Source organism: Elephantulus edwardii, unplaced genomic scaffold (assembly GCF_000299155.1).
Source record: "Elephantulus edwardii isolate Elephantulus edwardi_28Jun2011 unplaced genomic scaffold, EleEdw1.0 scaffold00014, whole genome shotgun sequence".
Classification (NCBI taxonomy): domain Eukaryota; kingdom Metazoa; phylum Chordata; class Mammalia; order Macroscelidea; family Macroscelididae; genus Elephantulus; species Elephantulus edwardii.
Window position 1 is genome coordinate 23,959,615 of NW_006399764.1, and position 14,324 is coordinate 23,973,938.

The 14,324-nt window shown below is 38.7% G+C and overlaps 1 protein-coding gene across 5 annotated transcripts in view; it reads left to right on the forward strand.

Annotated features, from left to right (window-relative positions):
* Positions 1-14,324, forward strand: part of PTPRD (protein tyrosine phosphatase, receptor type, D) — a 367,796-nt gene that overhangs the window by 137,842 nt on the left and 215,630 nt on the right. For all 5 annotated transcript variants that reach the window (XM_006881300.1, XM_006881302.1, XM_006881303.1 and 2 more), the window contains 2 exons: positions 6,960-7,093; positions 9,514-9,658. In XM_006881300.1, coding sequence (XP_006881362.1) covers positions 6,960-7,093; positions 9,514-9,658 — 279 coding nt within the window. The remainder of the gene's footprint in view (positions 1-6,959; positions 7,094-9,513; positions 9,659-14,324) is intronic.

The following is a 14,324-nucleotide window of genomic DNA, read 5'->3' on the forward strand; positions in this document are numbered from 1 at the left end:
GTAATTTTATCTCATTTTTAAGCCTACCAACATTTCCTGATTAGCGATATGAATGCATTTCACAAACATATTTTATTTTCACATGTACTTTATCAGATAAATCTGTTAGGTTTTGCTCAGATTGGACAATCTGCCTCTGTGTATGCATACGTGCATTCACATTTATCTTTAAAGTCAGCATGTTATTGTTGTTGTCTTTGATTATCTTCAAATCGAGCATGACTCATAGCGGCCCTGTGAACAAAAAGCCCGAAGCACCTCTACAACTACTATCAACATATATCAAAGTTCATAGAGTTTCCGGAGGCATGTTGTTTAGGAAGTGGATGCCACTCCTGCTTCCAAATAGCATATGCAAATTAAAACAGAAAAAATAATTAAGCAAGTGTCTTGTTTTGGTAAAATGCACTTGATTCAGAGAATGTGAATTTGGGCATCTTCTTGTATCTGAAAAATCCCTCCTCTCATTATTTAAAAAATACCACAACTTGTTGCTATCTAGTTGAAACCAACTTCTAGGTGACTCTCTGGTGAGTTTTCAGAGTTAGTAAATTGCATTTAAGGAGATTTCACATCCTTCTCTCAAACAGTTGGTAGATTTGAACACAGTTACCTTCAGGTTAGCAGTGAAATTCTTTGTGGGCTATGCCACCACCTTTACCTTTAATTCCCTAGGATTTGTACACTTGTTTTTATTTAAATTCAGATTTCTAAGAAGTCATATCTAGGAGCAAAGTGAGTTTGAGAAGTCATCATTTCTGATTTTATCCAAGTTGTCTATAAAATAAGCTGTTAGTAAGAACAGTGGCATGCTAATTGTGACTCTTTACTGAAGTAAACGATCACATATCTCTCCTGAGGAGCAGCTAGTGGGTTCAAAGTAGTAACCTTTTAGTTAGCAGCCCAGTTATTGATTCTTGGCACAACCAGGGTTTTCGTCTCTGCACCACAGGGGGTACTTTATCATCTTTCAACTAACTGGCATTTGTACTATGTCCTGTAGTTATAGAAGTTCAATTTTTATATTTCTATTATAGCTATTTTTATTTACAGAATAGATTTACATAATTATTATTTATGTCCCCATACATATATAAAAAGAGAAATATTTTCATTAGTGTTTCATAGTATTTTCACATCACTTTCTTACGGTTGCTCTTTTACACTCATAAGAGATCCCCTCATTGGAAATAGCAGCCTTTAAATTGCAGAAAGATTGGGTTCCAACAATGATTTTCTGGAAATATGGTCCAGTCCTCCAGATTTCCCAATACATTAACTTCCTGAGTTACAGTCACCTGCAGTTATTTTACCTTGAAGATATGTTCACTGTATTGACAAAGAAATGTGTGTGTGTGTGTGTGTGTGTGTGTGTGTGTGTGTGTGTAAAAAAGTGGGGTGAAGGGGAGGGGGAAAGATGGGCCAGGGAGAGAGAGACAGACAGGTAGCCTAATGTTAGAAAACTCATCCAGGAATAAATGGGGACATTGTATCAATACTTTTCTAGTTATATTATTAGAAAATGAGATCATTTATTTTACAAAAGAAGTATGTATAGAGCTCTGATTATAAAGGGTAACTTATTCTTAAGCGTAATGCATTAAAACAGATATTGCTTGATGTTGATTAAAAATCATATACATTTTTAATCTAGCAAATGTTCCTTCTGAAATTTGTTTAGGAAATGTATCTGACCTGTTTCCTTTGAGTATATAATATATTTGGGGAGAAGTCTTCTAAGTTACATGTTTTCTTCAATATGTTTAGGTCGATGGACGGCAAATACAAACAAAAACCTACTAAATAAGTATTTTCAGTAAAATCACTATCATTTTGGGATAGTTAATGGAACTCCAAATTTTGGCCATTGAATAATTGTTAAAATATAAATTTATGACCTTTAGAGATTTTCTGCTTTTGGATTCTGGAACAGTATCATTTCATTAGTATATGTCAGCAAGCTCATTTAGACAAACTAAGAAAAGACTGATTTCCAATAGCCAAAATTATGAGCCCAATTTCAATTCTTTTTCTCCAAAGTTTTAGTACTGAATAATAGATATGTGTGTATAAATAAAACATTAACAAAATATACCTTTCATTGACATTTAATTTCAGTTGTAAGATTGATACAGATACCTAGGCATTAACTGCTTGTTTAGTGCGTATATTGTACCTCTGTATCACTCTCCTACTTTTAAGGTTTGTTTTGTTCTCTTGTAACTATCACTGTAATTCTAGCTGTCATATTTATTATTGTTATTATCATTTATCAATACACCAGATATACACACTTTAAAGTAAATGTCGTATTAAAGGAAGACATTTTAGCAATAATGGTTTTTCCTTCTTTTAAGTTCACTATCAAAATTCAGAATTTGGTTTCTGAGCAATATGTTACAATTTCCCTTTTTAACAGCTTGATTTTGTTTAGTTTCTAGATGCATTCCTTTCCCCTCCTCCATGAATTTTGCAGAATCTCAGATTTTCTAATAAAATTTATTCTCAGTCGATTTGTAAGGAAAATATTACAAGGTAAACAAAGATAGCTAAGTGAGGAAAAAAAGAACAGCAGTAAGAAAGTGATGTGAAAATATTGTGAAACTTCAAAAATGAAGATATTTCAGAGAGCTCTGGTGGCCTAGTGGCAAGAAGCTGCACTGCAGTCCTAGAGGTATGGGATTTGAGTCCACCAGATGCTCTGCTGGAGAAGGAGGGGCAATCTCCTCCTGTACCAGTAGCTTTGTCTGGTGTGTCCTGAAGTTCTTTCTTATTGAAATGTATTTTGATCATTAGAAAGAATATTTCTGTGGAATTTAGCATATGTCTGTTAATTTTGCAGCTTTTTCTTCCTCTCTCTTTGAATCGTCTGCTTCACATGTAGTTATTTCAAAAATGATGTAACCACTCAAAGAGGTTGTATCTTTTACTGAAACCTCAGTTCCAAGAAAATAATAAAAATTCAATTAAAGAACTAGTCATTATAACTGAGCTTAGTACCTAGAGACCTTTTGGGTCACGCAGTTAAAAAAAAAAGTCCTATTTCCACTGGTTCAGAAGGAAAGTACTTCTTCTAAATGCTAATTATTAACTTCCCTTCAAAAATAAAAAGACCTTGCAATCCTGGTTGGTAATTTGCACAAGGCCAAATTCAGCTGGCAGCCAGCTGGCAAGGCCTGCGCATTCAGAAGGTGGTCCTGGTCTCACGTGGTCCACCTCACTTGCCCAAGTGCTCCACCTCCCGTCCCTGACATTTGGGAACCACCACGAGTGTAGCATGTAGCCAGTGACATTCCCAACCAAACCTCATAGGAGGCTGTGGAGCTAGAGTAGGTGATGCTTGGTATGCTAGCGGAGGAAATTTATCCCACATGTGGAAATGTATCCAACATATCCAATTGTGGAAAGTCATCATTTCCTTTGCCCAGGAGTATAGAGAATAGTAGGTCCAGGCCCTGCCATGCACCTCTTTTTTTTTTTTATTTTTGTACTTTCTATTATGGTACGTGTACCATCAAATCAGATCTGACTGGTACAGGAGGAGATTGTCCCTCCTTCCCCGGCAGAGCATCTGGTGGATTCGAACTGTGCGCCTCTGGGAATGTAGATGCAGCTCCTTGCCACTAGGCCACCAGAGCTCCCCATGCGCCTCTTTAATCTGTGAGTTGAGAAGATGATAACCAGCTACCAGCAAGTCAGTCTCACCTCAGGAGACTCAGTGTCACCATGTTAGAGTTGCTCTGTTCCATAGAATTGTCAGGACTGGGGTGGGGGGGCGGGTTTGCATATAGAAGTCTAGGCTTTCGTTTAAGACATCTCTGGCTGGGTTTGAACGACCAACCTTAAGCTTAGTAATCAGGTGCTTAACTAACTCAAGTGCACGCTTGAGAGTTCAGGAGATGGAGGGTATTCTTAACAGCAACAAATGGAAAATGACGTTCAGAAGAAGCTGACATTAGTACCCAAGAATGAAACACTGAGGCCAAGTGGGAATTTTGTTCAAGACAAAGTAAAAGCAAAAAGTAAACACTCTAAGTAAGTAGATGATAATTAAGTTTTCAAGATGTTTTCAATCAATGTCACTTAATTTGGTATTAGCATTAAGTAGAGAAGAAATAAGTAATAGGCCATTCTTATCTTCTGAGCCACCCTTCAGTATTGTTTTTACTACTTGCAAATGTTATGTTCAAGTTTAGATTGAGCCAGGGATTCTCACAAAGCAAGACTTTCCCAGTTTTCTGGAAATAGGAAAAACAGAAGGGAGTAGAGGTAGAGCAAAGGAAGCCACTGTAAACATAGTATTTGCATGTGTATTTCAGGCTGAGGGCCCGTTTATCATTTGAATGTTAGAAGCCACTCATAATTCCCCATCTGTCCAATCATTCTCCATTTCCAAGCAGTGCTCTTTCCTCTGATTTCATTTCTGTTTTACAAGAATTTCGTCTTCCATTTTCTTTGCTCCTTGACAAGCTTTTGCTTCTCTAAGTTCTTCCTTCTCTTGGTCATTGAACTTGTTCTTTTTTCTTTCTCTTCTCTTCTACCTGCCTCTCAGTCTTAGTGATTTTGTTACATCCTCTGCTGTCGTGTTTTTATGTGCAGTTGAGTGTGAACCAACTGCTCCCTGACCCTCTGAGGGCTTTCAGAAGCTATAAGAGAATAGAGAAGAGAAGCACAAGAGAGTATTGCTCATCTTTCTCCTTTGCACTTCTGGTGGATTTGGATTTGAACCACTTGTCTTTGGGTGGTAGTGCAACTTCTTACCACTAGGCCACCAGAGCTCCCTCGTTTTTTGTGTAGGTAGTTTAAATATATAGAGATAGGCCTACATGTGCTTAGGTGCCATCAGGTCGATTTTGACTCATAACAGTCATGAACAACAACAGATCAAAACCCTTGATGGGTCTTACCCCCTCCTCACAATTTCTGCCATACTCAAACCCACTGTTGGAGTCACTATGTCAGTCCATCTTCTGTTTTCACTGACCCTCTACTTTGACCAACATGTGTGCCCATTTCCAGGGACTGGCCCCTCTTGACATCAAGCCCCAAAATGTATATGAGACACAATTTCACCATCTTTGCCTCTAAGGAACATGTTGTTTGTCCATCTGCTATACAGATTTATTTGTCCTTTTGTCAGACCGTGGTGTATTCACTACTCTTCACTAAGACCACCGTTAAAAATTGTAATTCTTCTTCCGTCTTTCTTATAAATTATACAAATATTGTCCGCTTACTATGCCATTGAAAATATAGCTTGAATCTGGCTCACCTTAGACTTTCAGTTAGTATACTTGCTCTTTAGCACTGTGAAGACATCCTTGATAGCGTATTTGCCCAGCGCATCACATTTTTTCAGTTTCTTGACTGCTGCTACCGTGAGTGTCAGTTGTATATCCAAGGTAAAAGAAAATCCTTGACAACTTCTGTCTCTTTTGTATAATCTCAATCTATATTTGATGTTTCTAAAGGCAGAACATTAATGTGGCTCTCAAGACCTGTGATTTTAAAAGGAAAACAAGACAAAAAGCTGCTCATGGAAACTGCAGATATGAAACACTGAGTCTCTGTGGTCACAACCTTCAGTCCAAACATACATGTGTACACATGCTTACATACACACACTCTCTCCTGCACACAAAGAGACATTTTTTAAGTTTTATTTTAAGAGACTTGCAAAGTAGGAAGAAATGCTTCTGGAATTAATAAGATTAATCAAATGATGTTGTATACCAACTACATTTTGCTTTATTTCATGTGTGATTTTGATTGTTCACGTCCACATTGGTGTAATACACTCTAGCTGTTCTCTTACCACTGATCTGAAGAATCTTTATTCTAGGAGTTTTTTAATTAAATGCACATGAAGTTTCATGTTAACTTAGGGATGAGGTATAGATGTTCGGACAAGACACATTGGGATTTCCATGGTGTCAAAGTCATAATATTTACTCATGAGGAAGCCGTAGATATCAACCAGTAGATAAACATTGGCCAAGCAATGGAATGGTAGCTATGCAAACTCAGATTTATGTATAATAGATAAAGGACAATAGGTGTGTTTTTAGCTAGAATTTTGGGTTAGAAAAATATAGTCTGCTGTAGAATATAACTTTCACACGAATAAGTTTCCAGTATTTACTGTATTTTATGTAGCTCTTTGATAATATTATATAGGATGAACAACTGATAATGTTAAAAGCTATTGGTAACTTTTAGAATAAGTAAATCCTGTTTCTAAATAAAAGTCAATTTGATAAGCATTTTAATTTCAGTACTACTTAGCTCCATTCAACTAAGGTCAGTGCTATATTAATAGGTCTAATATGTTAAGTCATTTAAAGTTATTAGGAAATTAAAAGTAATTCTTTATAAATGATTACTTGATTGTTTGCACTTCTTTCTAGATATAGGTTGTTAAGGTAAATGCTAGATGGTTCTAGTTGTCTCTAGGTCTCGTTAATCATGTAAAGGCAGAAATATATTAACATAATTGGAAGGAATTTTGAAAGTTGCATGCAGTGCTAAAGAATAAATTCCCATTTGGTAGAAAAATAATAATAGTTTGTATTTATTTAGCACTCGTTAAGTTTTAGGCAGTGTTCCAAATGGGCTATATATCTCATTTATTCACCACAACATTATGAAGTAAGTAGTTTTATTATCTTGAAAATTGAATTCAGAGACAAAGATGCTCCATGGCTGCTAACTCGACTCTCTCTTGTATCGGTGACAAACTACTCCAGGACAGTGACAGCATTCATAGTATTGTTCTTGCCCTTTGGGGATGAAAATTGTCTTTATACTCACCGCTCTATGTAGACAGGGAAAGGCACCCCACTGACCATTAGCTGAGCAGGTGGCCACATCTTGAAAGGTGTTTCAATAAATGTACTTAGGAGAGAATGTATGGGTGTGCCTGATGTGAGTGACTCAGTCTGTTGCCTCCCTGTTTTCAGTCCCAGGGCAGCCACTGAACTTCAAAGCAGAGCCTGAATCGGAAACAAGCATCTTGCTGTCTTGGACGCCTCCGCGTTCAGACACCATAGCCAGCTATGAACTGGTGTACAAAGACGGAGAGCATGGAGAGGAGGTAAGACTGCGTGCGTCTCACCTGCGTCATCCTTTCTGGACCTGGACTGTGACTCTACTGTTGTCGAGTGCCATTTGATTGATTTGGACTCGTAGCAACTCCATGTGGCCAACCCACCCCTTAGAGTTCTATAGGCTGGAACTTATTTTTTTTAATCTTTTAAAAATTATTATTTAGCATTACTTTTTAATTGGCTTGCTTATAAAATTTATATACACTTTGTTTCACACTATTCTTCATTCACATTGTGTTTCATACGATCATTCACCTGGCCCACGGGGACAGAGTTGCAGAGGTGCTGGGTAGATTCAGACAGCCACCCTTAGATTTCTTCAGCCACTACATCTCTGTGTTTACAGTTCCTGTACAAAGGTTACATCCTGACAGACGGCCTTGATGGGAAAGATTTAATCAAAATAGAGTGTGACCGACAAAACCAAGAATTTAGAATGTTTCAGGGGAGAAACAAAAACAAACCGAGCAATTATTGCTCCTTCTGGACTTCTTATGTAATCGCATTTCAGAGAAGCGTCCAGTAATAGGGTAAAGAACCCCATGTGGCTTGGGGACCTCTTCATTTCTCTCCTGCATTTCAAGTCACCATATGGACATGTGGTGCATGCTCTCTGGATGCTCATAAAAGGCCTCGGCCCTGTGAGTCTGTCCAGACTGCTTTCAGAGAAGGAGGCTCAGAGCAAATCCTTGCCTGTCTGTTAAGTATGTGATATGAATATGGAGAAAATGAGTTTCATGCCCACACTTGGAGTATGTGATACACATGTTAGGAGTCGATTACATTAAGTGTGAAAATTGTTGATACTTTCTGGAAAGAGAAATAGAAATTAATAGGAAAGCGTAAGTAGCACACATATTATGCCAGGGCTGTCTTCAGTGTGATCTCTGTATTAACAGATCTACTGAAGGGTCAGCCTTGAGTCATTCCCAACTCAATGATCCACAACAATAAGAATAAACAAGTCTTATCTTGGTGGGAGTACAACCAGGGTGCTCCATAAAGGCAAGAGTGGCTGAACTTCATCTCTTACACAGTAGACAGAGGGCAGTTTTTAGAGAAAGGCGTAATGCTGGGAAAAGTAGGAGGGAAGATAAAAACCCTCCCCGGGTCGTCACAGTGGCTGTAACAGTGAGCTCTGGCATGTGGAACACTAAGAGGCTGGTGCAGGAGGGGCAAGGTTCTGTTGTTCATAGGTTTTCTGTGTGTCATAGTCAGCTTGATGGCACCTAACAACAACTATAGTACCTAGCAGATGGCAGCAGTGGTGAAGCACTTGACTATTGGCTGAAAGGTTAACAGTTCAAAGCCACCAGAGGTGATTTGGAAGACAGAGCTGATGATCTGCTCCTGAAAGTCGCAGCCTTAAAACCTTTACATCTGCCCCGTTCTGCTCTGCACACATGACCTTGGCAGGAACAGGAAACGACTTAAGAGCAGCTAACAACTTTGACTTCTTTATCTGAAAAAAATGTTCACACACTCATAATCAAAGTCAGCTCAAGGGCACTTAGAGACAACAATACAAATAGGGGCAGGTGGCAGCTTCCACTGAGGCTCAGCCATTTCCACCTTGAGTTTGGAATACAGCTGTAGATGTTCTCTCCTTCTGCCTCTTGCCTGACGCTCCTGGAAAGCAAAGTCAACCTTAGAAAGACCTGCTTCCCCGTGCCCAGTTCCTCTCTCCAGGAGAAAGATGCCCAGTTTCTTCCCATGCAATTTACAGCTTCAGAAACCTGCCGGAGGATCAGCTGTGAGTTGGTTGCCTTATTATTTACTGCAATGATTAAATGCACACATGGAGTTGTTTTTTAAATGCTGTTATTTTTATTATGTAATTCCTTTAATATAATTTGTTATTTCCTATAGAGTCTGATGGTTTTTAATAACCCTGATGTATACATGTACATACATACATGGTATTGTGGTGGTGGTGGTGGTGGTGGTGTGCAATCAAGTTGAGTGCAACTCCTAGAGACACCAAGAACAAAAGATCTGAACCCTATTCTATCCTGTGCCTTTCTCATACGTCTGACACACAGGAGCTCATTGTGGCAGTCACTGTGCCAATCAATCTGGATGAGGATGACCGTCCACCCTTCCCAGTAGCATGTCCCTCTCCAAGGAATAGCTCCTCCTAGCAACATGCCCTAAGTGCGTGAGGCAAAGCCTCATCATTCTTGCCTCCAAAAAGCACTCCGGCTGCACCCTCTCCAAGACATACCAGTATGTTCTGTGGTGTCCATGGGATGTTCTGCGCTCCTCTCCAACACCACAGCTCATATATGTTATAAATATTATCCCTCTGTATATACTTGTATGTTATATATGTGTTGTATATGTATGTTCCCAAAAAGCTCTTAATGAAGATGTTCAATGACCAAGTTCTCAACTTACTTACCCACAGCAACGAATTACCATTGAACCTGGGACATCTTACCGGCTCCAAGGGCTGAAACCAAACAGCTTGTACTACTTCCGTCTGGCCGCTCGCTCCCCTCAAGGCCTGGGTGCTTCCACAGCTGAGATATCAGCCCGGACCATGCAGTCCAGTAGGTGTCTCTCTTTGTTTGTTTGCTGTCCTTTCTGTCACTAGCAGTTGTTGGCAGTTTTCACCCCGCCCCCATTCTCCAACAAAGCTTTGAGTCACTGACTTCTATACTAGTGAGCTCTCAAGGTTGGACATCAGAGTCTAACCAAGGTGGAACATGGTTTCTGACTTGGCCCGACCCATAGACCCCATTCTCCCATTTCCTAAATCAAAAGGCTTTCAGAGAAAACTAGGAGACTTCCAAGAGGTGGTGGTGGTGGTGGTTGTTTGGTACAGTGGAGTTGAATGTGACCCACAGTGGCCCTATGAACAGCCCTTCCAATTAATGAATTAGAAGGTTGTGGAGTGAAATCCAAATGGTGAAAATGGCAAAATAATCAGAAGGGAGATCAGTGAACTGAAGAGTCCGCAAAGGACACAACTTTTAATTCCACAGTGCCCCCGGTAGCGTTGATTACAAGCCAGTCTTTATTTTGCCTTGTTCGTTCCGCTTCAGAAAGCAGCTGAGTTCTTGAGATTGGTCATTAACGCTGCGAATCGTCCATGTGGAAATATGAAACATTCACAGAAAATCTGGGAATTTGGGAAAATGTAGGAATAATGACAGAATCACGACATTCACTGGAGATTTGTAATCTTAAATTGTATGGTGCTTTCCCAGGTTCACGGTCTTTTTTGGAATCCATTATTCTAAAACATAGCTGTGTTTACCACACTGAGACTCCATTTTATCCAGTTTAGATTACATGAGAAGGAGCCTTGACTGAGACAATGTGATTTATTAAAAGAGTTTTTGCTCTTTGCTAATCGGTTCCTCCAGGTCGTCAGTTAAATAATCTTTCACTTGAATAGTCTCACATTATTTCCTAAGGGTTTAAAGTGTTAGTAGTTTATGCCATTTGATATAGCTACATATACAGTTGATAAGTAAACTATGAGTAACTCAGTTTTGTAAAGAAGACGGTATACTGACCTCATTTTTAGACCTGCCAGCAAAATATCAAATGTAGAATATTTTTTCACTTAAGCAGGTCAGTCATGATTGTCTCTTGAAGCTTGAAATATTTCAGAATCTTTTTCATGATGAAAATTGATATTTCTTTTTCTTAAGAATTGTAATGTATGGATTAAGATTCTGCTGCTTAATCCATTCGTTATCATTGCTAATTCTCATAAATTGTACTCACCGTTAAAATATGAAGCATGGAAATTAATGCCATTTCCATTTGTTTGCTTTGAATCCCAGAAAGGCTAAGGAGTAATACTGCAGAAGATAATTTCGTAAAACCAGGCATTTAATTAAAACAAATGTGACATGCTCCAGTATGGTGTATTTCACAGTTATGAACCTCCCTATTTTACATAATACATGTAAATACATACAAGTAGAAAGGGCTTTTTATAAACGCCTCAGAAGTTGATCCACTCTGTTTTATCAGGAAGTCTCCAACATTGTTGAATGTCATTTTACAGGATAGGAGGTCTGAAGGTAGCAATCTAGTGAAAAGCAAATCAGTTCTCTAAAAAGAATTACAAATGAGTCCTTGCTGTTACATGAACAACTCACTTTATTATGAATAATGAAAAGGCATATAAAGTAGCTGTATAATTTGAGTTATAAGAACCTCTAGTCACAATCAATAAAGATGATAGTCTAGTGATTTTCCTAATCTTACTCTGAATTGACAAGACTGCCCCACAGGGATTCCCTTGTGTCGGTCCAGGCAGCTTTTCAGTTTAATTCCACAATAATGAAAAGCAGAGCAAGTGAGGAGAGACGGATGATCCTATAGGTGCTGATAATTCTCCAAACAATGGATTCATCTCTCATTGTGCTGGGTCCAGAGTGTGGAGGAGGATTTTCAAATTGTTGTTGTTGTTGTACCATCAAGTCAGAACCGACCCATAGCTGACGTACCATCCAGTCAGAACCGACCCATAGCTGATGTCCCATCCAGTCGGAACTGATCCATAGTTGACTCTCTGGCGTGTTTTCAGAAGCAGTAAATCACACGGGAGGAGATGGCCCATCCTTCTCCCATGATTTTCAAATTACTCATTTGAATTTAATAATAATAATGATAATAATTATGATTAAGTTTGAGGCACTCACTGGACCATATAGGTTACCTGGAAAAGAAAATAAATATGTATAGCTATAGTTAGAGATATATAGATATGTAATTCCACTTGTTTTTTCCTCTTAAAGAATACGCACACACACACACACATACACACATATATGTAAACTCTAATACCATCTTATAATAATTAGCTACTTTATATTGCCATCTTGGTTTTTTGAAAAATAATATGTTCGATTAATTGTGCATGAAAGAATTGCCTAACCAATTTACTTTTAAATGAGCAGTAAGAAAGTCCATCTTTTAACGCGTATATAAATGCTATAGCATATAAATAATTCTGTACACAGTAGGAGAGTGTTTACACGTACCACCTTTCTCTCTAGATGGTTCTCAGGGATTTTCCTCCCCTTTGTTTGAAGCAGTTATCTGAATGACTGTATTATAGACATTTGATAAGGGATAGATGATTATTATTGAATTTTACCAAAATTTGCTGGTGGGCTCTAATTTTTCACTAGCAATGGTGTCTCAAGAAGAGTTATAATAAAACAGCTGAAAGCTGACATAGGGTAAGTACAAATGACAGTCAGACTCTACGAGGCAGACATAACCATCGGTAGGTAAACCTTGGACTCCGCATTTTGACCCTTCCTCAGTTTTGCATGCTCAGGGTATAATGGGCTCTGATCAATGTAAGATTAAGATTTTTTCCATTAAGACTGGTCAGGCAGACTCAGGTTTTCAGATAGAGTGAAACGTTTCTGATTGTTGGGGATTTGATTGCTTTGCTTGTGTCTTTCTTAAAATTGGGACTTTGCAGTGACTGCAAATTTCCGCCCTTGATAACCCCTCCACAAATGAACACTGTATGTGAATTGTCCTCATTCTAGAACGTAGCTGTGACTGCTCGGAACAGCTTGTGTGAAGAACCATCAACATTTGAGTAATAAAACTTGTGCTCTTTGCCGCTTTCATGATGCTGGGTGGTAGATTAGGAGAGGGTGGGAGATACTGAGAGATTGTTTTAGACGAAGAATTTAAATCGCAGGTAGGTAATTTTATTTGAGGCACCATGACCTTGAACTTTCATTTTCTCACATCCCCCCAACTCATTATTTTTAAGTTATTTTGGTTCATTTGTTCATCTTTTTGGTTACTCATGTGACTAAGCCAAGGTATGCAAATTTCTCTGTAAATATTTGGTTGGTTGTTTATTTTTTTGTTTCAAAGTCTTTTAATTTTGTTTTAATTCTGTTGCCCGTATTGTTCGTTTATTTATTTTTGCCTTTTCTTTTGTTTTATCATTTTGTTTTTGTTTTGTTTTTTTCCCCCAACCACTCCTGTCCTCTCACTCAAATCCTCCTTTAACTCACTACCAAACTAAGAGCCGTCAGCTCCTCCACAAGACATTAGTGGCACCAGCCCCAGTTCCACTAGCATTTTGGTAAGTTGGCAGCCTCCACCAGTGGAAAAGCAGAACGGCCTTCTCACGGAATATTCCATCAAGTACTCTGCAGTGGACGGGGAAGACCACAAGCCTCATGAGATTTTGGGAATTCCTTCGGACACTACCCAGTACCTTTTGGAACAGCTGGAAAAATGGACTGAGTACCGCATCACTGTCACCGCCCACACCGACGTTGGCCCTGGCCCCGAGAGCATGTCCGTGTTGATTCGAACCGATGAAGATGGTATGTTGCCTCCGCTACACCAGTTTGCACCTCTGACACACTCTTGGTCTGCTGTCTTGTCGTAGGCTTAACAGTTTTCCATTTTTTTTTTTCCTCTGCTCGTTTTTCTTTTTTCCAACCCAGCATCGCTCTTAACATCAATACTTTTTGCCAAAGACCTGTCATTACCACAGCCTGGGCGGTTTTGTGGTGGTTTTGTTTTTTGGTTTTTTTTTCAATCTCAACACAGTTGTTTGACTCCTTTTCAATGAACAGTTTGCTACTGTGGCCTGGTGATCCAGCCCTTTCTCTGTCCCTGCGTCTAACGTCTTCTGTGGTCTCTGTGGCTTTTGGGAGTCACTTCTTTTTCTTGCATTTTCAAGTTCCATTTTCAAAAGAGCCTTCTTCTCTTCTTGTTGTCTTTTTTTGTCTTGCTATTTCGGAGACACTGATGCTCGGCATTCAGTTTTTGGCATCTGTTGTATGGAATACCTTTGATATGAGGAAAAAAAAAGAGAAGATAATCATATAATCAAGCATCTTTTTACTCTGCTGTAAAAAAGAGGAACCTTTAAAAAACACACAACAATCAGCCACCAGTTTTTGTTATTATTTCAATAACTTCTTTGTGCTCTAATGCTTTGAATCTCAAAGCATCTTCCTTGGCTTTTGTGCATTTTTACATGTTTTTTCTATTTCTCTGATACTCTTTTTTTCTTCCATTTTTTTTTCTTTTTTTTTGGCATCGGTCATGTTTTTTGATATTTTCTTAAAAGGTAGAGCAGATTGGTTGAGCATTTTCATTGGTTTGAAAATGTTTGTGTTCCTCAAGGGAAACCTAGTGGGTCTACCCATATTTTTTTTTAAATCTAAGTAAAGAAAATGCACTGACTGGGTGGGACAAGTGCCT